Here is a 25,222-nt window from a genome sequence, read left to right as displayed (position 1 = left end):
TGCAGACTGATCATAGCGTTTTTCAAGGTTTGAAACGACTCCGTTTATTATTCAGTAATAACTCAAACGCATCAACATTGGATGTGTAATTATTTTATTTTCCCATTTCCGATTCTTAGTTGAGCTACTTCTTTATTTCCTTGTTACACAAAAGTTCCTGAAAATCCTAGAACGAGAACTAGTCGTGTCGGCAAGATTAACCTCAATTCTATAACCACCAGACGTTTCCTGGACATAAAAGAAATACTTCCCGCAGAACACAATGCCAAAAGAATTTGGATTTCGGAATTTGATGAAATCAAATGGAAAACTATCGATCGGATCTATGTATTAGAAAGATGCATCTCTTGACAGTCAACAGTGGAAGAACAAGAAAAACAAATGGCGCCTTTAATTCGTTGAAAAACAAATCGAGCGTATCTTCAATTCCTGTATAATATTTTCTTTTGGTAAAATATTATCAGTGAGAAATCTTGACCTTTCAGCAGATAGTTCAAACAAATTTATGTTATTATTTGTTGATAAATATATTTCTGATCTAGGAACGGTGAATTTCCTTCGAAGTGCAAACTCGCTGCAGGTTGCTGATTTAGGGACGCTTGCGCAAGCTGGTTTTATTCCAGGGGATTGAGAAGGTGCGAGTGGGGTGGTGTGGAATTTGGGGGGAATTCGTAACGCTTGAAAAGGAGCCGAATGATGGCAGTCGAAGTGTGGCCGTCAAACGATCGCGTCATAGCGCGTTTCTATGTCGTCCATCATCCTGATCCTTCAGTTCGCTATCCTGGCGATCATCCTCGATAACGGTAGGTCCTGATATATATACTCTATAATATATTATACTTTCACTCTGGACAATAACATAGTTATATTATTTTTTAGCTTGGCCTATAATACTCTTTTAAAAGATCTATACCATTTCTTCTTTCTAGTCCACTTCCGTCTCTATTCACTTTCCGCTTCCTTCTTGAAGCTGCATGCAAATAATCTCCAAAGAAAACACTTGCACCAGGAGTTCAACTCCTGGAAGAAAATCCAAGCTGCACCAAGTGCTGAACTCAGTACACGAGTACATAGGATACTGTATTTCCGCTTTAACTAGTCCTTCGTGAACATTGGCCGAAGTCACAGACAACAGGATGCGTAATCAACAGCACAGCCAGCAATGAAATTTCCGGCAAATTCTCAGGATTCTTGAAATTCCTATCATTTGAATTTACAGCAATAAGTAATGAACAATTCGAGTAATTATCCTTCGGAGTGACCCGAGCAAGTCATTTGGTTTCCCTTCATCCACATATACTGTCCCTTATTTCTTGTTTTAATTTAAGTTTCACACAAATATCCACAACTCACTCCTGTGAACTTTTCACTGCAAACAGAGAATACAGTATAGGTCGAAGCGACATGGAGAAACTTTTGAACTGAAAGAAGGGGAATACCTGATGTCAAAGTTGAAAGATTCTAGAAGACACGACTATAGAGTATTACAAAATCTTTATCAAATATTTTCTTACTTGGCAAGCCATTCTGCTACTCGAATATACATTATGGTCCCATCTTGACTTTGATATCGTTTTCCAAGCTCCCTCAAATTTGACTGAACGTTAATTAGAAAGTCATCCTCCGAACGGAGGGTGAGATGGCACTAATGAGATAAGATGAAATGATCAATTGCTCTGTCATACTATTGCGGACGTAGGAAGCAGGCTGTAAGTTATTATTGGCTCTGAGCATGCTCGATTGATTATAAAATCTATGAGAAATTATTACTGAGTTTCTATGGCGGAACACTTTCTTCTTCAGATTATTTTTCATAAACAAAACGGTATGGAGGAATGATCATTTTCTTTCAATAAATTTGATCCTTTTATAATATCCTTAGAGACATTATTTTCTTCATTTTTCATCATTTTCTTTTAATAAATTTGATCCTTTTATAATATCCTTAGAGATATTGTTTTATTTCATGTATAATTTCTTCAACTTCAACCACAGTAGTCAACGTCCTTTATTAGATTTTTCAGCGTTATCGTGTCTTCGTGCAAACATGTAAAAATTGGCAGATCTCTAAATAGTTTCGATCGCAAAGCTTCAAGTGCTTCGACTCTAATAAAACCTGCTTCCTGGAAACTTGAAATTCCTGTTACAAGTGTTCTGGGGATGGCTCCCTGTCAACCCCTTAAAAATATCTTCCAGGATACTCTCACTCACCCAATCTGTCCTTTCGTATAACGTCGCCTCCTGACGCACGATCTCATTACAAACCCGAAGTGTTTTTCGATTTACATCCCCGTGACGTACATTTTCTCACCCCTTTATCAGAACGTAAATGCATCTGCTATCTTTTGAGAACTTCCTGTCTCGCATCTTTTCAAAATCCAGTCTAACACTCTTCTTTTCAGAGCTCAGAATGTTTATGTCAATTTACCTATATGTTACACAGAACATAGGAAAATATGCAAAATGTGAAGGCAAGAAAAAATTTTTGAAAAAAAAACTTACTGGGATAGCTATCTAAAAAAATAACAGCTTTCCCTCTAGAACTTCTGTCTGTGGCTTTGATGCTACGTCCAGTGTCAATATATACTGATAGGACGTATGAGGGGTAGATAGGAGGGTGGACGGACTGAGCTACGTAGTCTACAGATTTAGAACATATTATAAAATCAACGAACGCTCAAGGGTTCAAGGGATGGACATAAATTCGTTCAACCGTGTCGGTCTGATAGCCTTCAAAGATTTCAAACGTTCGTCGCAGCTTGCGACTTCGTTAACTCAAAGAGACGATAAGTTTATCAGTCTCCCTCGAGGAAAAAATAAGCATACCTCATTGCGAAAGATTGTCATTATTATTCTTCCAGGATCCTGTGACGAACACGAGTATCGTCTTACCAAGCATCTGCTGGATGGTTACGATGCTGGTGTACGACCAGCGGAGAATTCATCGCAGCCTCTTGCCGTTGTCTTTGGACTGTCCTTGCACCACATCATCGACGTGGTAAGTATCCATAGGACCTTTGACTATTGTACAAATCTAACCTGTATTTATAGTACAGTACTTTTCGGGATTAAGTTTTACTTACTGTGTTTCCTGTGAAGTTTCGTAATACTGGACAATGCTGTCTGTAACGAACAATGAGCTTTCATTATATAGCCTCGTTAATTAGAGAGCTTTTTCAAAAAGCTTAACAAATCCTATTTACGAATGAAATGGAATACGATACATTGTGTCGGGATACACTGGGAAAAATTTAATTGTTCACGCAGTTCAAAAAAGTATTGTATAGGTTTTAATTGTCGATCACGTTAGTTTTTATGGATAAAATCAGATCGGATTGGATCTTTGAAAACCCAGTAGTCGATTACATCTCTAAGGAGTTCGATTAATCGATCTCGTAAACTCTGTGAACGTCACCACCTGTGGAATGAATACGTGATCTTTCAAGTCGACGAATTGAGATCAATCAGTGCTTTATCTTGTGAGGTTTGATGAGTCTCTCTATTATTTAAGATTTGATAATTATCTATTTACGGTTGTGGCGATTGATTTTGTGGAAATTACTAGGAAAGATATGTGATGTGACATTACTTATTGACGACGGAATTCGATTAGAAATTCGAACAGCTGTCGTTTGGAGAAATAGAATTCGCGTGAGAGTAATTCTGGAAATACTGGAATTTAGATGATCTAGTCGAAATACACATTGGATATACCTGTATTATGCATACACGTGTTATGTATATGTATACATGGTGGCCGTAGAGAAAAATTTCGATGTTGAATTTTTCATTGCAGGATGAGAAAAATCAAATCCTTACGACGAACTGTTGGGTGACACAGGTCTGGACCGATCATCATCTCAAATGGAATGCTTCCGAGTACGCAGGAATACGCGTAATACGTGTGCCCTATAATCGCGTTTGGAGACCCGACACGATACTTTATAACAAGTATGTAATAACGAAAAATTTGCACTCGCGCATAAAAGCACACTTTTCATCTTATAAGAACAATTCCTATTGCCCGAGTTTGCACGAAGATTGCCAAAGCCCTTTGGCTTTCTAGCTTCTCTACTTTCCTTTGAGTTTACACCAACTTTGTAATGCGCACCTAAAGAGAATCTAACGAGCAGAGTCCGTCCGACGAAAACACTACAGCCTGGAATTGCATTCAGTGGCGACAAAACTTGACTTTGTAACGTTTTCTTGAAACTTTTCTGATTTTCAGTGCTGATCCGCAGTACAGCTCAGCTGTCATCAACACCAACGTCATAGTCAGTCATACCGGCGAAGTCGTCTGGTTAAGTCACGGAATTTTTCGTAGCAGTTGCGACATCGACGTCGAGTTTTTCCCATTTGACGAGCAACGCTGCGCCCTGAAATGGGCATCCTGGACCTATGATGGTTATCAAGTGAGTTGTAAATAGTGAAAAAAAGTTGATGAGAGAAATTCTGTTATAAACTTGTACAGAGTACAAGAAATAGCATTGGATATTTCCTCCATTATGAACAATTCGTAATTCACACGTAACGTGTCACGTACATGTATAACTTAGCATCGAACATTTGGACGAGCCTCGTGAAATTTCTGGCATTATTAAATCGCAGCCATCTGTTGGAAATTCCGTGCATTATACGCTTACAGATTTGAGCGGCGTTTCGTGGACGATTGAATTAACTTTGGCGAGGCGTGGAAATGTCGGGTAATGCCCGGACGATTATTCTGTGTCTGTGTGTTCGTTCGTCCCCATTACCGTTTATCACGTTAAAAACATGTGCCCGCGTGATGTGGGTTCGTCCTGCTGAAAACGATAGTGAATCGGAGGTAGTAAATCCTTTGTTTTGCTACCGGACAGAGACAAGCATGGGTGCTGCTGTCGTAGGGACAACTTTGCGGTTTGATTTTCACCGTATACTGGGCTAATGAAACGTCTCGATCGATTCCTCGATTCTAGAGGCTTTGATGAAGACGAGGGAAATCTGTGCAAGAAACACGACAGTTTATTTAAGAAGAAATTATACTTTTGTTCGTGTTAACAACTTGTGGACAAATTGCGATTTTTATAGAACTGTTAACTGAAAATACGAGGTGCGAAACGTTAATTCATTTGTGTCAAGTATTTAGCACCACCTTTGTAGTCAAAAGATTGGCATACGTCAATGACAGTCGATCATTGAATAACTACCTCTCGAAAAGGCCTATTCATGCGTATCCACTGTCAACACCGACGGCCAATTACAGTTGTGGAAAAGCGACGGCAATCATTTAACGACATTTTGACAATTCATGACTTAATTATTTCAAGGTAAGACAAGAGGGAAAATAATGCTTTGCGTTCATGAATTGCAGAAAATTTGTGAACAATTTCGTAAATAATACTTTTGATATGAAAAACGCTGAGAGCATTTTGTTCTCGACTTGATTAGCTTTGTAGTGCTCGTATAGTTTGAACTTTGCGAAAACGTTTCTCATTCACACGAGAAAAGGCGTCGCGACGTCGAGTGACGTCTAAGAGGATTTCTTTATGCTGGAGCGAATACCTTACTCATTCGAGGAAGAGAACCAGAAGATGCTGTACAAGAAGAACATTAATACCGTAAAGGAAAAATGTCGAGTAGCGTAATATTTAGCGGTATAGGAATGTACTTAGACGCATCTCCATGGAACCCATAATACTCGTAAGTGGAAGTTGCGATAGAATCTTAAAGCCGCCCTTGCAAATTTCCTACTTCATTTAAGTTTAGCGAAGAATCTTCTTCGCCGTAAGCCACTATTTTCTACTCTGTCTTACACAGTAAAAACAACTCGATACTATGCTGCTAATAAGACCCACCCATGCTATTCTCAAAGTTGAAGAGTAAAATTATCAGGTAATGATGAATTACGCAAACGAATACAGTCATTTTTTTAAAAATTCACTCTTGTACTCTTAGCCGTATTTTTGTTTTGGTGTAATTTTATTTAATAGTCTACATTATTATCGCCGACTCTTAGGTTCAACGTTTTATAGTTTCCCCGGTGCAAATTAAACTCTTCCTATACTTGAACAACACAGAATATCTTTTTTGCATCGGGAAAAATCTTCATTCTTGTCACATTTTAATTTCATGGATATTCCAATTGTTGGTTAAATCCGTATTCCAAAATACCTTAAATTCTTTGTGAGCTTACGAAAGACAAGGAAACAGAAAGTGACAACGAAGGACAGAGAGAAAGAGAGAGGCGGAGGTAGTATGAAGAGCATATCAGTTCCGAACTTGGGCAAATGGAAGTCGCGTAAGTCGGAAAGCTTAATTCTGAATGCAACAAGATTTCAATGCTCCCACAACGTTCCCCTCCAAAGCCTGTATGGCCCCCTGTGGCTTTCCTATTTCCCATCCTTCTACTCTAGATCCATTTTCTATTTTCCCATGATAGTGTGATACGTCCCCCTCCCTCTCTCTGTGTCTCTCTCACTCCTATTACCAAAATGCTGAAAAAAATTGCACGTTACCGTAGCCGAGGCGTTCGATCGTTGACGAACAACTTTTCCGACCCAATTAGTTTTACTCAACCAATTCCGAAGGTTTTCATCGTTTTAAACGGACTTTCACGATTCCTTCACAGCTCGAACTGGAAAAGCAAACCGACGAAGGAGACGTCAGTAACTATCAAGCGAATGGCGAGTTCGACCTCGTCGATTTCTCTGCCAGGAAGCACGTACAATTTTACTCATGCTGTCCCGAGCCCTATCCGGATATCACATATGAGATTCGCCTACGACGTCGTCCAATGTTCTACGTCTTTAACCTGATCCTCCCGTGCATCCTTATCAATGGAATCGGTGAGTTGGACTTTCGTATGTTTTATAGAAATTCTACAGAATTATTTTCAATCTATTAATTAATTTTAAGTGGAAAAGTGCTCGCACCAATTTTTGATAACATGAATTTTCTCGCGAGTTTTAATCCCGCCATACAATATGTCCAACCAAAGTGGAATTTTTATGACATTTTTATGGTCGTAGTCATTTTTCAAGCAGAAAAACAAAAATTTTGATTCGTTTTTTTTTCCTGGGTGGATCGACGTCATTTGCATGCTGCGTTCGCGGCGCCATTTGTGCGTGACAATTTTTCTTTTTACAATTTTCTCTCAATTTCAAATATGCAAACTTGCATCCGGCAGCATGAAAATCCAGAAAACTGAATGAAGCTATGGGTATTTGTCACTTTGAATTAAAGTTTTATGTTTTAAAATTATTCTTTGTGAACGATAACTGGAAAACAAATTTTTAATTAATATGCAGCTACTGTGATGCAACTTGCTACTCTTTACAGTGCCATTCGATGCATCGCTGAGTAAACCTTAGCTAATTGCGTCGTTTGCAAAGAAAAGCGAGTTAACCTGACAGCCACGACTCTGTTGGCAGAAAAAGAAAGAAGAGAAATGGAAAAAAATTTCATTAACTCGTACCACCGAGCATCAAGCAAACCAGCCGCAAACTTTTCATATTTTTTTCTCCTTTCTTTTTTTACTTATTGTCGTTTTTGTCAGGAGTTCAAATTAAATCGATATTACAAATCGAAGTAAAAGATAAGATACAAACTTTGTTTCTTATGCACTCAGCACTGCTAGTCTTCTACGTGCCGTCGGAATCTGGAGAAAAGGTCACACTGGGTATATCTGCGTTACTCTCGATGACTGTCTTCCTCATGACGATTCGCGAGACGCTCCCACCCACAGAGAAGACGCCATTAATCAGTAAGTATTGCTGCAGACAGCTGATGATGCCCAATGCAACGAAAAAATCATAAGGCTGTAGGAATCAAATGGAATTATAATTATAATATTTAAAAGAAATTTCTGTCGTTCAGAGCGTTACGCAAGTAGGGATTAAAAACGCTTTTAGATCGTATACTAGTATGAATTTCTAGTGCACTTGGTAATCTTCAAAGGAAGCAGAATTGTAATTTACTATAATGTCCAGTAGGTGAAGCATAAATCTCAACAACGTAAAAAAAAGAAAGCTCAGGTGGCTGGTTAAATGGTCAGCAGTACATACTATAATGCTATTAGTAGAGATGTTGACGTAGCTTGTTAATAGTCTTTATATTTTCTAACGGTTGTTATCGTGAGCTTGCTGTATAAACAGAACTGAGTTTACGCTGAAGCCAGGAGTATAATTGTCAGATCTATAGAGTTTTCTTTTGCTTGATAAAATAACACAATAAAGCCTTTCTCTATCTTGATCAAGGCAAAAGACTTCTTTTATCCGGTGGTACGCCCTATTCTGTATATATGGTTCATAATAAAGTACTCAATAACCGAGACCTATCTTCTAGGTCTTTATTATGGCGTGAGTATCTGCCTGGTATCATTCGCTTCAGGACTCGCAGTAGTCACGCTCAATCTTCATCATCGTGGAGTCCGAGGAACCAGGGTACCGTCCATCATAAGATCCCTAGTGTTGGAGAAGCTAGCGAGGATCGTCTTCCTGAATTTTGAGGAGGTAGAGCATCGCGCTGCTTCACGCGTTGGTGCTTCTACTCATCGGCTGGACTCGTTCCAGGATGACAACGATGCTTCACAACGAAGGAACAAGTGTCCTCTTAATTGCAAAACGCAGACACCTCAGCAGCAGGTGTCACCGAAATACGTTACCAGGAGACAGGACAGCAACAGCAGTAGTCTAGGTATGGTTGTTCCTCTTTCAAGTAACGGATAGACGACATGAGGATCGCTGATCTTGGATAATAATACGTTTGATCACTGTGTAGATGTAGGGAAGGACAGTAGTGTGGAGACTCAGTGGTCTAGAGTCCTTGGGAACGTTCATGCTACTATCGAGAGGAACGAGAGGCGTCTCAACGAACAAGACCATCGAGAGAAAACGGAACTGGAATGGAAGCAGGTCGCTCTGGTGAGCGACCGCGCGCTCCTTTGTATATTCTTCCTGACCACTATCGTCAGTACCACGGTCATCCTTTGCGGCTCTCCTCCCACATCGGAAATTCCCAAATAAGGTTGCTCAAAAGTTATTCTGAGTCTCGGGAGACTCGCTCTCGCTACAGAGTATTATTCGTTAAAGAGCGATATCAATTTTCCGATCATTCATATGATTCTCGAAGGACATTTTTATCATTTTTAATGACGCTCACGAACTTTGTTCCAATTGCAATAAGATGTGTTGTATCAGTCGAACGTTAATATTGTAGATCAAATTAATAATACGTGTATTCGGAACTGTTCTCGACGTTCTGAGCTCTGTGTGAAACGATGGTTGTCTAATAAGAAAGAAGAGGATAAAATAAAGCATTTGTGGGAGTTAATAGTTGGAGACAGGGAAGGGAAATATATGTGCGTAGAATGTTGAGGATGCAATAATTATATAAGTGTCATTGCAAGTATCGGAATAGATTAAAGATGTTTTGACTTTGTGAGAAGTATCGTTATTGCGACATATCGTCAGTGCATGGATGTTCTGTGTCACAGAAATAAATGGATTTACGATCAAACTGTAAGAAAGGGATCCATTTGTTTGGTATTTAGAAATTAATTAAAAATCGACAGCTTTAAGCCGTTTAGAAGCATGCATAAAAATCTGATAATCAAGACGATTTTTCCGCCTTCCAAGACGGCCGATAGCAATTAGAGTAATGAAACACTTCTTTGCTCGAATGATTTTTCTTTTTGAAATACTATTATACTCAGCTCCTTCTACCAAAGACATAATACAAATCTAGTTGAGTTTTTAGTTTCTCCAGGTATATTTTCAAATGTTGCTGGTCCATTTCCATAGTTCTCCTTGATGTTCTTATCACTCTCCAATCCAATGGATCATCTATTACGATCAATATTCCGTATTTGGAAAGTACGCTGGACGAAGTCTCTTTTAAATCAATTAAAATCGTTAATCAAACCATGAGATTCACGAAGCGGATGAAACGCGCGCGCTTTTCGTATTCAATTATCTGCTCTGTCCGAGCACGAGAATTTAGTAGTACTGGTCGATTATGTAGAGGGACGCACGTCCGTGTTTATTAAAATTATCTGGTTTCCGCAATCGGTTGGGTGGACGCCAGGGTGGAATCGTAATTGCACAATGCAGAAGTCAGTTTGTGATTCCTAGAAAAGCGTTAGAAAAGGTGAAAGGTCATATGGGAATGTTGAAAAATATATTCCATTTATTTCAACTGTGTACAATAGAGGTACAATAACACCACAACCGAGTTTTATAAGTTATCAAAAAATTGTGTAATACTGCCAGTGTGGAATGTATTAAACTTGTTTGACCGTTTAATAATAATCTGGAACTGGAGCGCAAGCGATTTTTACGAAATCCTCGTATTTCACTTGTCCGTTAGGAGAGACATTAGCTTCCCTGAAGATTTGTTCGACTGAAACGCAATATTTTTATTATTTTTTTCTTATATCTCAATAAAATAGGATCTTTTCAGGAATAATTTTACCTTCTTTGCTACTCAATTTCTCTCCCCAATTCAAAAGCATGTGAGCCAGCTGCCGTGCTGGTATAGAACCACTTCGTGAAGTGTCCGCTGCTTGAAATGCCTCTATCACCTCGTTTGGAAGGTTTTCTGCTCGCGTTTGAAGATGCATCACTTCTAAGAAATCAGCAAACGACATCTTACCACCTGTAACAAAATCAGTATTGCAAAATAATGAGTTTCGAAATAATAACAAAAAAAGGAGACAATTCTAAATATACAAGACCTTTGTCTTTGAGATACTTGTTCAATTCAGCAATAGTGGGACTCAGGCCAAGGGATCTCATAATAATAGTTAACTCGTCCAAAGTTCGAATTTGCCCGCTTCGGGCAAATAGATAGAAGCATTCTCGGAATTCTGAAAAATCGATCAATTACGGTCAGCACAAGAAAGCAAGTAAGTCGGAAAATTGTAAAGTCGATGATCACTTTGCTCACTCTGTCGATTTCAGTTACGTACCATCTATGTCCTCTTCACGAAAATAACGTGCCTAAAAGAACAAAGCATTAAACCAGTAAAATACATAACGTAATAAAAAGTGTAGTGCAGTTCTGCCAAAAATATTTGATCGAAAAAAAAATTAATCAACAAACCAATCATAACTTGGTTATCAAAATTATGACGGATCTCATATCTAGCCAGGCTCGAGCAATCAATCAAAATTGAAATCATAAAATAATAGTTACCATAATTGATTCCTTTTTAATAGTTAACTCCGAAAAACAATCAGCGATATCAACTTGGCTGGTTACGTGTCAGACTGGATACCTAACCTAGCCATCCCCACTATCAGGTTAGTCGGCATCGAGGCCTACGCCATGTCTAACCCGGACGCGTTGTTCTCTCGCTTAATTTTTCAATTGCCAAGTGAATGTTCACAAAATGAAGTCCACTAGTCAGACACTTGTCTCTCACCACAATCACACAACTTTTCATTCCGAGCTATTCCTCACAATAATTCATCTTAACAGGAAGAAAAGGCCTTCGAAGCAGTAGAGTGAATAACAGGCTGTTAACCTGTAGTAGGCCACGGAGTGATGGCAGTCAGCTGTGACGTTCATTCTCAGTCTGGTTTGGTCGGGCAAGACGCATGAACGTACTGCGCAGAGGAAGACTGAGAAACTCTAGAGCAACTAACTCCACTCTACGCTTTGTGTGGCGCACTCGGAGGAACGTGCGGTCATAGAGATAGATTAAAAACAAGCTGCAATGTAATGCCAGTGTCGTGACGTGAGCCGTTCGCGAAAGATCGCCGGTTCGGGGTAGTATAGAAAAAGCAGAGAAGAACGAGAGGAACGAAGATTGACAGAAAACAAAATACCTGAAAAGGGTGGAAGAGATAAAGACAGAGGGTGAAAGAAAAAGTATAGCAGTGCCAATAAAATAATGTAAACTTGTCATAAGGCTTAGTTGCTAGCAGCGTTTAGGGAGATAACTGCCCTCGGTTCTTCGGCCAAGAATAAAACTTCAGAAGGGACCAGTAGGACAACATTTAAGCACGATTCGACGAAGGTACGAATGCGAGCTCAAGTTTATTTATATCGACCTATCGAGGAAACTGAGTGTCGAACGTTTCGACTCGCACGCGGACTTTGCATTTAGTAGACTGAAGTGCGGCATGCACAATGTATTCAACGGGATGCGATTATTACTTGAAGCTCATTCACTTTTCTCGAAAATTGACAAGAATTTCTGCTTGATTAATTATCTTGTGTATTATGTCTATCTTTGCCACGTACACACACTTCTCATACACACACCCATCTTTGTCTGTGAATCTACATAATAGACTAATTTTTGTTTAAAGCATGTACGTCATGTACACGCCGTATTTTGACGGGTTGATGCATGGAAATTATTAAAACATGATTAACTCATTATCTTTATGTTTACGAGTACGCCTCGTCGTTGTTTGCGTCCTACGCGTACCTACGTCGTTATGGCTGAGAATCGAACATAAGACTGCTTCTCTTAATCCAACCAAAGGTACGTGCTTTTATCGTGGTAGCTCAGATTTTTTGCATTTTGATACGTACCAAAGTGATTTCGAAAATGTTAGATAATGCTCGAGTACTATCATTGATAATTCGTCATACGCTAATCGATTTTTATCCATTGACACGTAATCAAGACAGATCAAGAACAAATCAGACATTCTTTCGAGTTGAACCATGCGAGCAGATCATTCATCTTTCTCTGTGCATCTTCCTCCTGACTATTTTCCGTACACAGTAATCAAGACCAAATCATAGTACGTGAGGAACGAAAGATCAAGGCCTTTTCTAACTATTTTTAAGCGTTTCAAAGTTTTCGAATCCTTGATTATAACGACGACCCGCACTTGAATTTTTGCTTATCTTATCATATACAGTTACGCAACTCATAAGACTTGCAGACAAACAGCTGTAATTATTATTTCTTTATCATGCAGTTCTCATTTTCGTCAATTCCATTGTCAATGGGCAACCAGTTATGAGAGTTGCTATAAATAGCCGATCGTGACTTAAGAATTATTGCACAGACATGCCGGGCACGCGGACTAAGACTGCTCCCATTTCGTTATGTTTAATCTCTGCTGGATACCTTTATATAGGAGTGGAAAGGATTGTTAAACTTTTGGAAGATCTATAAGAAATCAAAATTATCAATTCTGATGAGTAAGGCATTATGGAATTTATATATATATGTATGTACATTCATAAAATTGTCTTCTCTCATGATGCTATTTTTCACAATGTTCATAGCAGTTATATTTGTTAGACTTGACCTACTGCGTAGCACTGATAAAACGTTATACATAATGTGCTGATAATAGCTATTATTGAAATCGTTTATTAAATATGAAGAAATAGAAAAATCAATTCTAGGCAATATTTACAATTATGATTTTTTAGTCTTACAATGGTAGGAGAATGAAGTAGTTCGTTAAGACATCACTTTGCCTGCTAATCAAAAGTAATTAACATATCTGCGTAGAAAAAAAAGCGAAGGTCACTGGATCCAGAATTTCGCATCTATTTTCAAACTTTAGTCACAGTGGAAAAAGGCAGGCTCAGAGAGTATAGTAATTTTGTTCAGTTTATTTCGATTAAATAATTGACTATCACCGATTTTTAAATTCTCAAACGATTTGTTATTGCGAAATTAGATATGTTCTAGCGAGCAATAAGAATGTTATAAAAATGCCAATATTTATTTGGCCAATTAGTACTCCGGTCTTCCATGCGACAATGCGCCATATTGAAATTCACGCCACAGCTGATACGACATAACGTATGCATATAAACACGTCGAAGAGTTGGAATTTAATGAGATAGAATTAGCGATAGGCACTGTCAAGGCTGTTTCGTATTTCTATAGGTTATGTGGATTTATCTTCGTATCGCTCGTCAAAATAATTTGAACGACATAGTAGGAGTGTTCGCATAATAAGTTCGTACGTGCTAGGATTCACATAACCTCACAAACAGTTTTTAATACGCAAACCTGTCTCGTGAGCTATGTTGGTAAACATCTTTTCAAACGTAAGAGAAGATATTACATATAAATTATATTAGTATACAAGATAAAACTACAGAATACTACTCCTTCTTGAAGAACTCCATGTAAAAAAACGAACTAAACAATTTACTGCTAACTTCAAGGAGTCGTATTCTACAGTTTAGCCGTATACAATTATACTATAGTATAAAACTATAACTAGTTCTCTACGAAGGATCTTTACGATACTACACGAGATGAAATTTCTTGAATTCTCTTCAATTGATATGTCAGTTATGACGTAAGTATCATATCACTATATGACATTAGTTATCCGCTTTACTTATTTATTTGTACGCATAATCGATAAACTGCCAGAGTACTTCCGTCAATAAAATATTTAAAACTGCTTACTAGACTGAAGTTTGTTTTTCAATGCATGACGGGTAATGGCCTACGTGAACTCTTTTGAATCACTTGGAAAATGTTCAATTCTTTTTAACATGCTTACAAAAATAGTATTCAAGTATATTTACGGAACTTTTACTGAGGGCGTGGAAACAGCAAGGAAACATTGAAAAAAATATAGTAGAAATTTTGAATGGATTTTTATATTAACGAGGAACGATTACTGTAGTAAAACTTTCAGGTGCTTATGTTGCATAACAGTAATCGTAGTTATTTTTTAACAATAAATTACTATTGACATTGGAGATTAAGGCCATTTAAATATTTGTTTTTCGCCGATGCGAGTTGTTAACCGTATATCGATCTTCCTGAGGCTGTGTTATATTTAATCACCACATTTAAAGGACATTTTGATTTACTTTTAAAAAAGATCACATCATGGTGAGTCAGAGAGGATGGAATAAAAGGAAACAGAATTCAAATCGATTATGGATGGCTGGAATTTTGCCACGCTTATGAAAATAGAGGTTCAGCTTTCTTCATCAAATCATAAAAAATTCAAAATAGAACAGTTCACGCACTGTGCACGTGCAGATCATGTCATTATTTACTGTGATATATTTATATAGCGAAGGAAGTTAATATCTATGTATAATCAGACCTAACATACAATAAGAGTCACTGATCTTCGTTCAGGTACAGAATATTTTCAGGTCATATGTTCTTCACGCAAATTTCAAAAATCTCGTTCTAATTTTATGAACATAATTTCAGAATTTCAAGACCAACTTAGCGACACTTTAGTACAACAGAATGGTAGCGAGTCTGAGCAACAGGTGTTCCACTGACAAATATTGACTACGAAATTAATATTTAAAATTTCAATTATTGTTATGTCACATACCCTACGCACTTCCATCAAACATCATATGGCAAATTCGTGCAATATATTAGTACGATAAGGTTGATTAACTCGAGTGAAAGTCCAATTAAAAAGTTTTAATCAAATATTTCAAGAAGTCTTAAATAATCACTGACGTCTGTGTTACATCATGCTAATATTCTGATAAGTTTTTTCAATTGTCAGTAATAACGCTAACCACTCGGAAGATTTATAAACACTAATCAGCCAGAGTGTAATACTTTTTCAGGTATTACAGTATTTTTTTTAAATTGGTGAAAAAGGAATCTCCCTCTCTCTACTAAGTTCAGTTATTCAGTAATCTAATAGTTATTAAAGAATATAATAATACAATCAGCTGTCTTATAACTGTTATATACCTAAGTATAAAATTTTAATATTGTAAATTTGTAGTTGTTACATACAATATTGTTTGCTGAGGCGTTGTTGAATTTTGTAGATGTTCTTTCCCTTTATCAGGTTTTTCACATCCTAATGATAGCTATTAGTAGGACTTTGGTTAATTACTTAGTAACAGTATTTTTTTTCTTATTTAAAGAATTACACCTTGACCCAACATTGTGCTTCCTTATGGTCATTTGCAGAAGCTCCTAGCAGAGGCACCTGGACGGCCAGAGAGGCGCAGGGCCAATCAAGTGTTGGAGGATATTGCTACCTAATTGGAGAAGGAGATCCAAAACATTAACATCCTAGTGGAAATGAGTGGACACGTTGCACCGAGTCCTGTAGATGGTAGCCAAGTGGTCCTTGAAAGGATTCAGGTATCCGTCATGCCAGGCATAACTAAGTCATCGGTACCAAGTCAATCCTCGTCCATCCATGAGATACTTACGGAGGAAGGTCAAGGGAGCGTCCAACAGAACATCTCGAATACTCAGAGGGTCCTCACCAGTTTGTTAGCTGGAGCGATAGCAGGAGCCCTGGCGAAGACTACCATTGCACCCCTAGATAGGACGAAGATCAATTTTCAGATCTCGAAGATGCCATACTCTGCTAAGGCTGCTATTGAATTCTTAGTGAACTCTTATAAAAAGGATGGACTGCTGAGTCTCTGGCGTGGGAACAGTGCAACGATGGCCAGGATCGTACCCTATGCTGCCATTCAGTTCACTGCTCACGAACAGTGGAAACGATTGCTGCATGTAAATGGTCCAGAGACGTAAGTATTGCGCTTAGTGATTAGCTACTTCCGGTAATGTGACAATTTAAAATCTTTATTTTATTTGAATTTTAGGACGACTCCTGTTAAAAGATTTTTAGCTGGATCCTTGGCTGGTGTCACGTCGCAAAGCTTGACCTATCCGTTGGATCTTGCTAGGGCCAGGATGGCTGTGACCAAGAAAGCAGAGTGTAGGACACTTCGACAAATGTTTTCTAGTATCTATAGGCAAGAGGGAATCATAGCATTTTACAGAGGATTCACCCCGACGATACTTGGTGTTGTTCCTTATGCTGGATTCAGTTTCTTTACCTACGACACGCTCAAAAATGTAATCGCTGGTAGGTCTTACTTATTAATGATATTTTAGATATTGAATTAAACAAAAAAAAACATTTTTTAATGTCTATCAAATTTATTTGTTTCGTTAGTGTATACTGTAAATCGTCCTGGATTATCAGCAATGTCTGCACTGATTTGTGGTGCTGTTGCTGGAATGGTTGGCCAAACCAGCAGTTATCCTTTGGACATCGTACGTAGGAGAATGCAAACCTCAGCGATAAAGGGTCAACATTATCATACGATATACACGACAACCGTCAAAATATATACGTGAGTTTTTGACCTGAGTTTGTGACGAAACTGATTTGAATTAAACTTATTGACTGTTTTTTTTAATTTCAGGGAAGAGGGAATCATGGCGTTTTTTAAAGGTCTAAGTATGAATTGGGTGAAAGGTCCTGTTGCTGTGGGTATAAGTTTCGCTACATACGATGTTATAAAAGACTCACTCAGGAAGATCATTTGCTAATATTAGTAGGCCCAACCTAAAGATGGGTGCTAAATCAATTTCTCGTATTGTCTGTCTCTCATTTTCTCTCAATAGAGAGACTCTAGGAGCAAACGATCGATTGTGTAAATATATACATATGTATATCATAGTATGCACGTAACGAGGTGATTTTTGCGGGCTGCAAAAACATTGAGATTCTCACAGAATTTCATGGGTCTACTGAAAGTGTATAGATAGTGGCTTTGCAATACTAAGAGGGCACCTCAATTTGTAAAAATTGTTAAAGATTGTGTACATATTGTCGTATAAGTTGTTACGTTAAACATTTAATGATACGAAAGAAGCGCAATCGTTCTGGTCCTTGAAACTTCGTAGGAAAATTACGATTTATATATTATTCCTATTCGCAATTTATCGCCATACTTTTTTTTACCTCGTCAATTAGTAGAAGAAAAATCAGTTAAATAACATTTCGAGTTTTTACGTGCGTTTATGAGAAAAACCTATTATGTGAGTTTTAAAATCTTATTGATTTTTTATTAGACTATTTTTTTATTATTAGACACTCTTCATTGAGATCTTCGTCAACTTTTGCATAGCAACTAGATTCGAGCGCATTAAAATTTTTCACGAGACTATATGTACTTAAGGTACGATTGATCGGTAGAGTTGTAGCAGGTATATTGGATAAGGCCGGCATTATCTAAGGTTAATGCTGCTTGTATCCCTTAAACATTTATTAGTGAGTTGCATGGATGGAAACAATAATGAACAGTACTATTGTTAATATCGGGCTTCCGTTTAACGTATATATCAAGATAGTTGACGATTACAAGAGCATCTTTAATGATTCTTTTAAATTAATCGAGCGATCAAGTAAACTTGGAGACCACAGAAAGTGCAGTCTGTTAACGAAGCTTTCTCTGAAAAAAATTGTAATCGTTTAATCAGAATCGTTATTTGTTAAAAAAAAAAAAGAGAGAAAAGGTATAATAATTATTGTATAACTCTTCAGAACACGAGACACTTGAAATCAACTGTTATTCAACTTTAAAGGTTAATCCATGTTCTTTGAAAGGTGCGAAAAAAGGATCTCGTACCCCTAAATGAATATTTTGTGATTCTATTACAAAGTTTGTTAAATTCCGGACGAGTTCCGGTAGGAAAATAAAGAACGAAATATTTTTTACGAAAGATTTATTCCAAATGACTGGTCTGTCATGATTCAATTATTTTTTCAAGTCGTAAGACGTTCCTCGCATTGTTTGTACATGTCATTAGCCAGGCTGGTTATAAGTGGACTGTTTCATTCTTATTAAAAGTCTGAGAACCATTCCTCGCTTTTGCAAATGTTTAAAATACGAAATTCTTCCAAGTAGCCACATGACTTTTGATTCTCACTTGGCGAAGTTTCTAATGGTAATAGGATCACTCCAAACTATAGGCGCTCTGTCAAAAGTTCTATAAAGCTATTTCGGCTTGGTTTCTTGGTCGTTGACATATCTGATATAAATACTTTCTTCATTCGAACCACCAGGTGGTATCTCTACTTCATTCAGATAGGAGACTCCTATTGCCAGAACAGAGCCGTCGTGACTGAAGCTAAGTGCAGCCACCCCGGCATTGTATCTGTGGAATTGGCAGAGACGCTTCTTGTTGAAGCCATCCCAAATATTCACGTATCCATCTGAACCTCCAGTAGCGAATGTGTTGTACGTGGAGTGGAAACTGAGAAACGAAGAAACAAAAGAATTAAATATGAATCACGTGGTATTATTTTCGTTATACGAATGTACACACCTAATGGCATTCACGGGATAAATATTTTCTACGTTATTCTCCTTTATTCTGTGACACTTGAAGGCGTATTTCTTTTTCTGGGCTTCCTGCGTGGTATCCAGATACTCTACTGCAACGCGTCCTTCGATGCTACTCAGGACGTAGCCTTGCTCGTTCGGAAATCCTTTGATGCACCGCGTTTGATACTTGAGACTACTCTCACGACGTTGAAACATTCCAGCCATATTACGTAAGTCCCATATGCAAACTTTACGTTTGGCTGTTCCGACAACAAACTTGTCTCCACATACAGAGAGTGCTAATACAACGTCAGGTTGCAAATATGTGCCCACACAAGTTGGGGAACGTGGGTCCCATAACTTGACGGCAGCATCCCAACCTCCAGTGAGTATAGCATGAACAGCACCGCAATACTCAATTTTTCTTATTGGTTTTTCATGAGTTCCCATTATCGATTCTATTGTAATAATACATTTTTTGTAACAGTCTATTTAATATAGTCTTGTTAAACTATTAAACATTGCATGTACTCAGGACGTACCTGTGTTACTATTAATATCATACATTTTTAACGTATTGTCTAGCCCACCACTGTAGGCATGTACGGCATCCTATAAATAATGTCATGGTTAATGGAGGGTCAAAGAATAATAGACAAAATTTAAATTACCTGGAATGCAACATCTAATACAGGTAGCTCATGGTTGTACTTGAGTCTCATACTATTTGCATGAATGTCATACAATCTTACTGTGCTATCCCACGAGGATACCAAAAGGAACTGAGTTGAATTGGGTCCAAATTCCACCGCCGAAATTGCATCTGACGGTGGAGTTTTTATTTTAAATTCAGTTCGTGACTCCATTTCACTGAAAGTCAAATGAAAAATTAGTCTGTAATACATGTAAATAACTTTGATCTAACCTAACAGCATGGAACATAAACTATGTACTAAAGATGTCTACAACGCGTAATGAAATTTTTAAAAAATGTATCAGTAAATTGGAAATATTATAAGGTCAATATTTGTATTTACAGTATTCTGTATATCGTAGACGCTAAGTTGCCTTCGAAAATGCATGGAGGTTAACTTTGTATTAAAACTTCATAATTTTCTAGAATAGTATTAGTGTGCTATCCCATGTATAGAAGACAGAACAGGAACGACGGAATCAGAAAAATGGTTTGGTGGGGGTTGACCAATCATCTTCGTTCCAAAAATTTTCGATGACTGAGTTCCCCATGTAGAAAAAAAAAGACAGAAATTCGGAAAGATTAAATATCAATTTTCGTTCATTAAAATCAATAAGGACACATATTGTTAAAAAAATCATTAAATATTAATTATCTATAAGACTGTATAGATTGAAATGCGAAGATTTGGAATTCGCAAAATTTACCAGTTTTAAAGTTAGAATGTCTGCCTGTTTTCTGAAAAATATGGTACCCGGGAATCGTTTGACATTTTCAGAACGAAGATGATTGGTCAACCACCACCAAACAATTTTTCCAATTCCGTCGTTCCTGTTCTGTCTTCTGTACATACATGGGACAGCACCATCGACAGATAGGTGTTGGCCCACAAGCCAGGTAAGTACACAGATGAGTAGAGAGATGTTCAACGCTACCGTTTTAAACTATACCAAAATCATGGCGCTAAATCGTAACGACGAGTGTGGAAGTAGCATTTTTTTGATGATCGCCTCCGTCAACAATGTGAATCCCGTCGTAGCCGAGCTAAACGTGAACACGAACGCGTAGCTTGGAGGGCAGAGGTGCTCCGCTGCTCACCGCTGGTTCCCGAAGTAACCCGTAGAACGAATTTAAATTGAATTCGGAATTATTTTAATCGAGAAAGTTCACTCGTTCGCTCAGAGATGGCGCCACATATCATGCCCAGGAGGTGCTGCCCTCTTATCGGCGAAAATTCGAACTAATGCGAATTCTTTGATAAGATTTACCCATTGAAATTTCGAAGATGGGATTTTAAATTGAATTCGGAATTATTTTAATCGAGAAAGTTCACTCGTTCGCTCAGAGATGGCGCCACATATCATGCCCAGGAGGTGCTGCCCTCTTATCGGCGAAAATTCGAACTAATGCGAATTCTTTGATAAGATTTACCCATTGAAATTTCGAAGATGGGATTTTAAATTGAATTCGGAATTATTTTAATCGAGAAAGTTCACTCGTTCGCTCAGAGATGGCGCCACATATCATGCCCAGGAGGTGCTGCCCTCTTATCGGCGAAAATTCGAACTAATGCGAATTCTTTGATAAGATTTACCCATTGAAATTTCGAAGATGGGATTTTAAATTGAATTCGGAATTATTTTAATCGAGAAAGTTCACTCGTTCGCTCAGAGATGGCGCCACATATCATGCCCAGGAGGTGCTGCCCTCTTATCGGCGAAAATTCGAACTAATGCGAATTCTTTGATAAGATTTACCCATTGAAATTTCGAAGATGGGATTTTAAATTGAATTCGGAATTATTTTAATCGAGAAAGTTCACTCGTTCGCTCAGAGATGGCGCCACATATCATGCCCAGGAGGTGCTGCCCTCTTATCGGCGAAAATTCGAACTAATGCGAATTCTTTGATAAGATTTACCCATTGAAATTTCGAAGATGGGATTTTAAATTGAATTCGGAATTATTTTAATCGAGAAAGTTCACTCGTTCGCTCAGAGATGGCGCCACATATCATGCCCAGGAGGTGCTGCCCTCTTATCGGCGAAAATTCGAACTAATGCGAATTCTTTGATAAGATTTACCCATTGAAATTTCGAAGATGGGATTTTAAATTGAATTCGGAATTATTTTAATCGAGAAAGTTCACTCGTTCGCTCAGAGATGGCGCCACATATCATGCCCAGGAGGTGCTGCCCTCTTATCGGCGAAAATTCGAACTAATGCGAATTCTTTGATAAGATTTACCCATTGAAATTTCGAAGATGGGATTTTAAATTGAATTCGGAATTATTTTAATCGAGAAAGTTCACTCGTTCGCTCAGAGATGGCGCCACATATCATGCCCAGGAGGTGCTGCCCTCTTATCGGCGAAAATTCGAACTAATGCGAATTCTTTGATAAGATTTACCCATTGAAATTTCGAAGATGGGATTTTAAATTGAATTCGGAATTATTTTAATCGAGAAAGTTCACTCGTTCGCTCAGAGATGGCGCCACATATCATGCCCAGGAGGTGCTGCCCTCTTATCGGCGAAAATTCGAACTAATGCGAATTCTTTGATAAGATTTACCCATTGAAATTTCGAAGATGGGATTTTAAATTGAATTCGGAATTATTTTAATCGAGAAAGTTCACTCGTTCGCTCAGAGATGGCGCCACATATCATGCCCAGGAGGTGCTGCCCTCTTATCGGCGAAAATTCGAACTAATGCGAATTCTTTGATAAGATTTACCCATTGAAATTTCGAAGATGGGATTTTAAATTGAATTCGGAATTATTTTAATCGAGAAAGTTCACTCGTTCGCTCAGAGATGGCGCCACATATCATGCCCAGGAGGTGCTGCCCTCTTATCGGCGAAAATTCGAACTAATGCGAATTCTTTGATAAGATTTACCCATTGAAATTTCGAAGATGGGATTTTAAATTGAATTCGGAATTATTTTAATCGAGAAAGTTCACTCGTTCGCTCAGAGATGGCGCCACATATCATGCCCAGGAGGTGCTGCCCTCTTATCGGCGAAAATTCGAACTAATGCGAATTCTTTGATAAGATTTACCCATTGAAATTTCGAAGATGGGATTTTAAATTGAATTCGGAATTATTTTAATCGAGAAAGTTCACTCGTTCGCTCAGAGATGGCGCCACATATCATGCCCAGGAGGTGCTGCCCTCTTATCGGCGAAAATTCGAACTAATGCGAATTCTTTGATAAGATTTACCCATTGAAATTTCGAAGATGGGATTTTAAATTGAATTCGGAATTATTTTAATCGAGAAAGTTCACTCGTTCGCTCAGAGATGGCGCCACATATCATGCCCAGGAGGTGCTGCCCTCTTATCGGCGAAAATTCGAACTAATGCGAATTCTTTGATAAGATTTACCCATTGAAATTTCGAAGATGGGATTTTAAATTGAATTCGGAATTATTTTAATCGAGAAAGTTCACTCGTTCGCTCAGAGATGGCGCCACATATCATGCCCAGGAGGTGCTGCCCTCTTATCGGCGAAAATTCGAACTAATGCGAATTCTTTGATAAGATTTACCCATTGAAATTTCGAAGATGGGATTTTAAATTGAATTCGGAATTATTTTAATCGAGAAAGTTCACTCGTTCGCTCAGAGATGGCGCCACATATCATGCCCAGGAGGTGCTGCCCTCTTATCGGCGAAAATTCGAACTAATGCGAATTCTTTGATAAGATTTACCCATTGAAATTTCGAAGATGGGATTTTAAATTGAATTCGGAATTATTTTAATCGAGAAAGTTCACTCGTTCGCTCAGAGATGGCGCCACATATCATGCCCAGGAGGTGCTGCCCTCTTATCGGCGAAAATTCGAACTAATGCGAATTCTTTGATAAGATTTACCCATTGAAATTTCGAAGATGGGATTTTAAATTGAATTCGGAATTATTTTAATCGAGAAAGTTCACTCGTTCGCTCAGAGATGGCGCCACATATCATGCCCAGGAGGTGCTGCCCTCTTATCGGCGAAAATTCGAACTAATGCGAATTCTTTGATAAGATTTACCCATTGAAATTTCGAAGATGGGATTTTAAATTGAATTCGGAATTATTTTAATCGAGAAAGTTCACTCGTTCGCTCAGAGATGGCGCCACATATCATGCCCAGGAGGTGCTGCCCTCTTATCGGCGAAAATTCGAACTAATGCGAATTCTTTGATAAGATTTACCCATTGAAATTTCGAAGATGGGATTTTAAATTGAATTCGGAATTATTTTAATCGAGAAAGTTCACTCGTTCGCTCAGAGATGGCGCCACATATCATGCCCAGGAGGTGCTGCCCTCTTATCGGCGAAAATTCGAACTAATGCGAATTCTTTGATAAGATTTACCCATTGAAATTTCGAAGATGGGATTTTAAATTGAATTCGGAATTATTTTAATCGAGAAAGTTCACTCGTTCGCTCAGAGATGGCGCCACATATCATGCCCAGGAGGTGCTGCCCTCTTATCGGCGAAAATTCGAACTAATGCGAATTCTTTGATAAGATTTACCCATTGAAATTTCGAAGATGGGATTTTAAATTGAATTCGGAATTATTTTAATCGAGAAAGTTCACTCGTTCGCTCAGAGATGGCGCCACATATCATGCCCAGGAGGTGCTGCCCTCTTATCGGCGAAAATTCGAACTAATGCGAATTCTTTGATAAGATTTACCCATTGAAATTTCGAAGATGGGATTTTAAATTGAATTCGGAATTATTTTAATCGAGAAAGTTCACTCGTTCGCTCAGAGATGGCGCCACATATCATGCCCAGGAGGTGCTGCCCCCTTATCGGCGAAAATTCGAACTAATGCAAACTTTTAATATTCGTAAGTTCCGAAAAGTAAAGAAATTTTTTGAAAGTGGCCCTCTCGCAATTTGACCTGTACTAGCGCCTTCTATGGACCATTCTGACTTTCTGCGTTAAGAGATCTTTCAAAATTTCAAGGCAAAAGCCCTAAACCCAGCCGTTTCCGAGATACAGCCTCCCAAAGGTGCAATTTCGAGAATTGAATTTCAAATTATATTAGCGGTAGGAGAAGGATGCTGTGAGGACGGAGGAGAGTACGAAAGAGACAGAACTCATTCGTACTCTGGAATATTCGCATAGGGTAAAAGAATATCAACGTGTATATGTGTTTAAAGATAATTTATTCGACAAACGCAATAATGATACAATATACGAAGTACAGATATACATACACATATGGTTTACAAAAGATTAGCAATAACAATACCATTAGAGATATATTATATATATCACTGCAATATAATATACCTGTGGTATGTTACATGCGCTACTACTTTAAACTTTTCTTTTTCCAAAAAACATCTTAAAAACTTAGTTTTTAAGGATATACTAGGAGGAGAGTGATGGAGATATAGGAAGGAATAGGAGATTCGAAAAGTGTACAAGTGTTACAAGATAATTTATTGGACAAATACAATAATGATACAGTATA

General features: G+C 38.1%; 3 protein-coding genes and 1 long non-coding RNA gene across 14 annotated transcripts; 1 reads left to right on the top strand and 3 right to left on the bottom strand.

Annotated features, from left to right (window-relative positions):
- The first annotated feature begins 666 nt into the window (after positions 1–666).
- LOC107265478 (mitochondrial coenzyme A transporter SLC25A42) lies at positions 667–18,442 on the top strand. 9 transcript variants are annotated; one of them, XM_015734963.2, is made up of 11 exons: positions 667–803; positions 2,862–2,998; positions 3,797–3,951; positions 4,229–4,412; positions 6,608–6,824; positions 7,607–7,741; positions 8,323–8,673; positions 8,758–9,497; positions 11,458–11,998; positions 14,805–15,070; positions 15,149–15,525. In XM_015734963.2, the coding sequence occupies exons 1-8, from the start codon at positions 746–748 to the stop codon at positions 9,000–9,002; spliced, it is 1,482 nt and encodes a 493-aa protein (XP_015590449.1). In that variant the 5' UTR covers positions 667–745; the 3' UTR covers positions 9,003–9,497; positions 11,458–11,998; positions 14,805–15,070; positions 15,149–15,525. The 9 variants fall into 9 exon arrangements, with proteins under 9 accessions (XP_015590449.1, XP_024938478.1, XP_024938480.1 ...); XM_025082710.1 differs by lacking the exon at positions 667–803 and having other exon boundaries at positions 2,593–2,998; XM_025082712.1 differs by lacking the exons at positions 667–803; positions 14,805–15,070 and adding an exon at positions 12,294–12,472 and having other exon boundaries at positions 2,593–2,998.
- Positions 1,302–3,832, bottom strand: LOC112494015. 3 transcript variants are annotated; one of them, XR_003059075.1, is made up of 6 exons: positions 3,715–3,832; positions 3,084–3,123; positions 2,827–3,021; positions 2,503–2,640; positions 1,515–2,428; positions 1,302–1,369 (listed from the first exon to the last, which is right to left on the bottom strand). It is a non-coding gene; the product is annotated as an uncharacterized LOC112494015 (long non-coding RNA). The 3 variants fall into 3 exon arrangements; XR_003059073.1 differs by having other exon boundaries at positions 1,304–1,421; XR_003059074.1 differs by lacking the exon at positions 2,503–2,640 and having other exon boundaries at positions 1,304–1,421.
- Positions 10,143–11,553, bottom strand: LOC107265484 (calmodulin-like protein 4). Its single transcript, XM_015734970.2, has 5 exons — positions 11,173–11,553; positions 10,946–10,976; positions 10,712–10,843; positions 10,450–10,632; positions 10,143–10,377 (listed from the first exon to the last, which is right to left on the bottom strand). Exons 1-5 carry the CDS (start codon positions 11,173–11,175, stop codon positions 10,277–10,279), a joined length of 450 nt encoding a protein of 149 aa, XP_015590456.1. The 5' UTR covers positions 11,176–11,553; the 3' UTR covers positions 10,143–10,276.
- On the bottom strand, positions 18,429–20,488 carry LOC107265481 (mitotic checkpoint protein BUB3). Its single transcript, XM_015734968.2, has 5 exons — positions 20,085–20,488; positions 19,719–19,917; positions 19,590–19,659; positions 19,049–19,505; positions 18,429–18,976 (listed from the first exon to the last, which is right to left on the bottom strand). Exons 2-5 carry the CDS (start codon positions 19,911–19,913, stop codon positions 18,718–18,720), a joined length of 981 nt encoding a protein of 326 aa, XP_015590454.1. The 5' UTR covers positions 19,914–19,917; positions 20,085–20,488; the 3' UTR covers positions 18,429–18,717.
- Positions 20,489–25,222: the final 4,734 nt, after the last annotated feature.

Source organism: Cephus cinctus, unplaced genomic scaffold (genome assembly GCF_000341935.2).
Source record: "Cephus cinctus unplaced genomic scaffold, Ccin1 Ccin1_scaffold0225, whole genome shotgun sequence".
NCBI lineage: Eukaryota > Metazoa > Arthropoda > Insecta > Hymenoptera > Cephidae > Cephus > Cephus cinctus.
Note: the sequence above shows the minus strand (reverse complement) of the source record. Positions and strands in the feature narration are given on the sequence as shown.

What these genes read in the sequence shown, in the direction of transcription:
- LOC107265478 (XM_025082711.1), top strand. Translation starts at nt 2,693, where the DNA reads ATGGACATAAATTCGTTCAACCGTGTCGGTCTGATAGCCTTCAAAGAT. An exon ending in TGCACCACATCATCGACGTG is followed by an intron (nt 2,999 to 3,796) that starts GTAAGTATCCAT and finishes TTTTCATTGCAG; the next exon opens with GATGAGAAAAATCAAATCCT. An exon ending in GACACGATACTTTATAACAA is followed by an intron (nt 3,952 to 4,228) that starts GTATGTAATAAC and finishes TCTGATTTTCAG; the next exon opens with TGCTGATCCGCAGTACAGCT.
- LOC107265484 (XM_015734970.2), bottom strand. An exon ending in TCGTGAAGAGGACATAGATG is followed by an intron (nt 10,844 to 10,945) that starts GTACGTAACTGA and finishes TCGATTTTTCAG; the next exon opens with AATTCCGAGAATGCTTCTAT. An exon ending in GAAATTGAGTAGCAAAGAAG is followed by an intron (nt 10,378 to 10,449) that starts GTAAAATTATTC and finishes ATTGCGTTTCAG; the next exon opens with TCGAACAAATCTTCAGGGAA.
- LOC107265481 (XM_015734968.2), bottom strand. Translation starts at nt 19,913, where the DNA reads ATGGAGTCACGAACTGAATTTAAAATAAAAACTCCACCGTCAGATGCA. An exon ending in TATTAGATGTTGCATTCCAG is followed by an intron (nt 19,660 to 19,718) that starts GTAATTTAAATT and finishes CATTATTTATAG; the next exon opens with GATGCCGTACATGCCTACAG. An exon ending in TATCCCGTGAATGCCATTAG is followed by an intron (nt 18,977 to 19,048) that starts GTGTGTACATTC and finishes TTCGTTTCTCAG; the next exon opens with TTTCCACTCCACGTACAACA.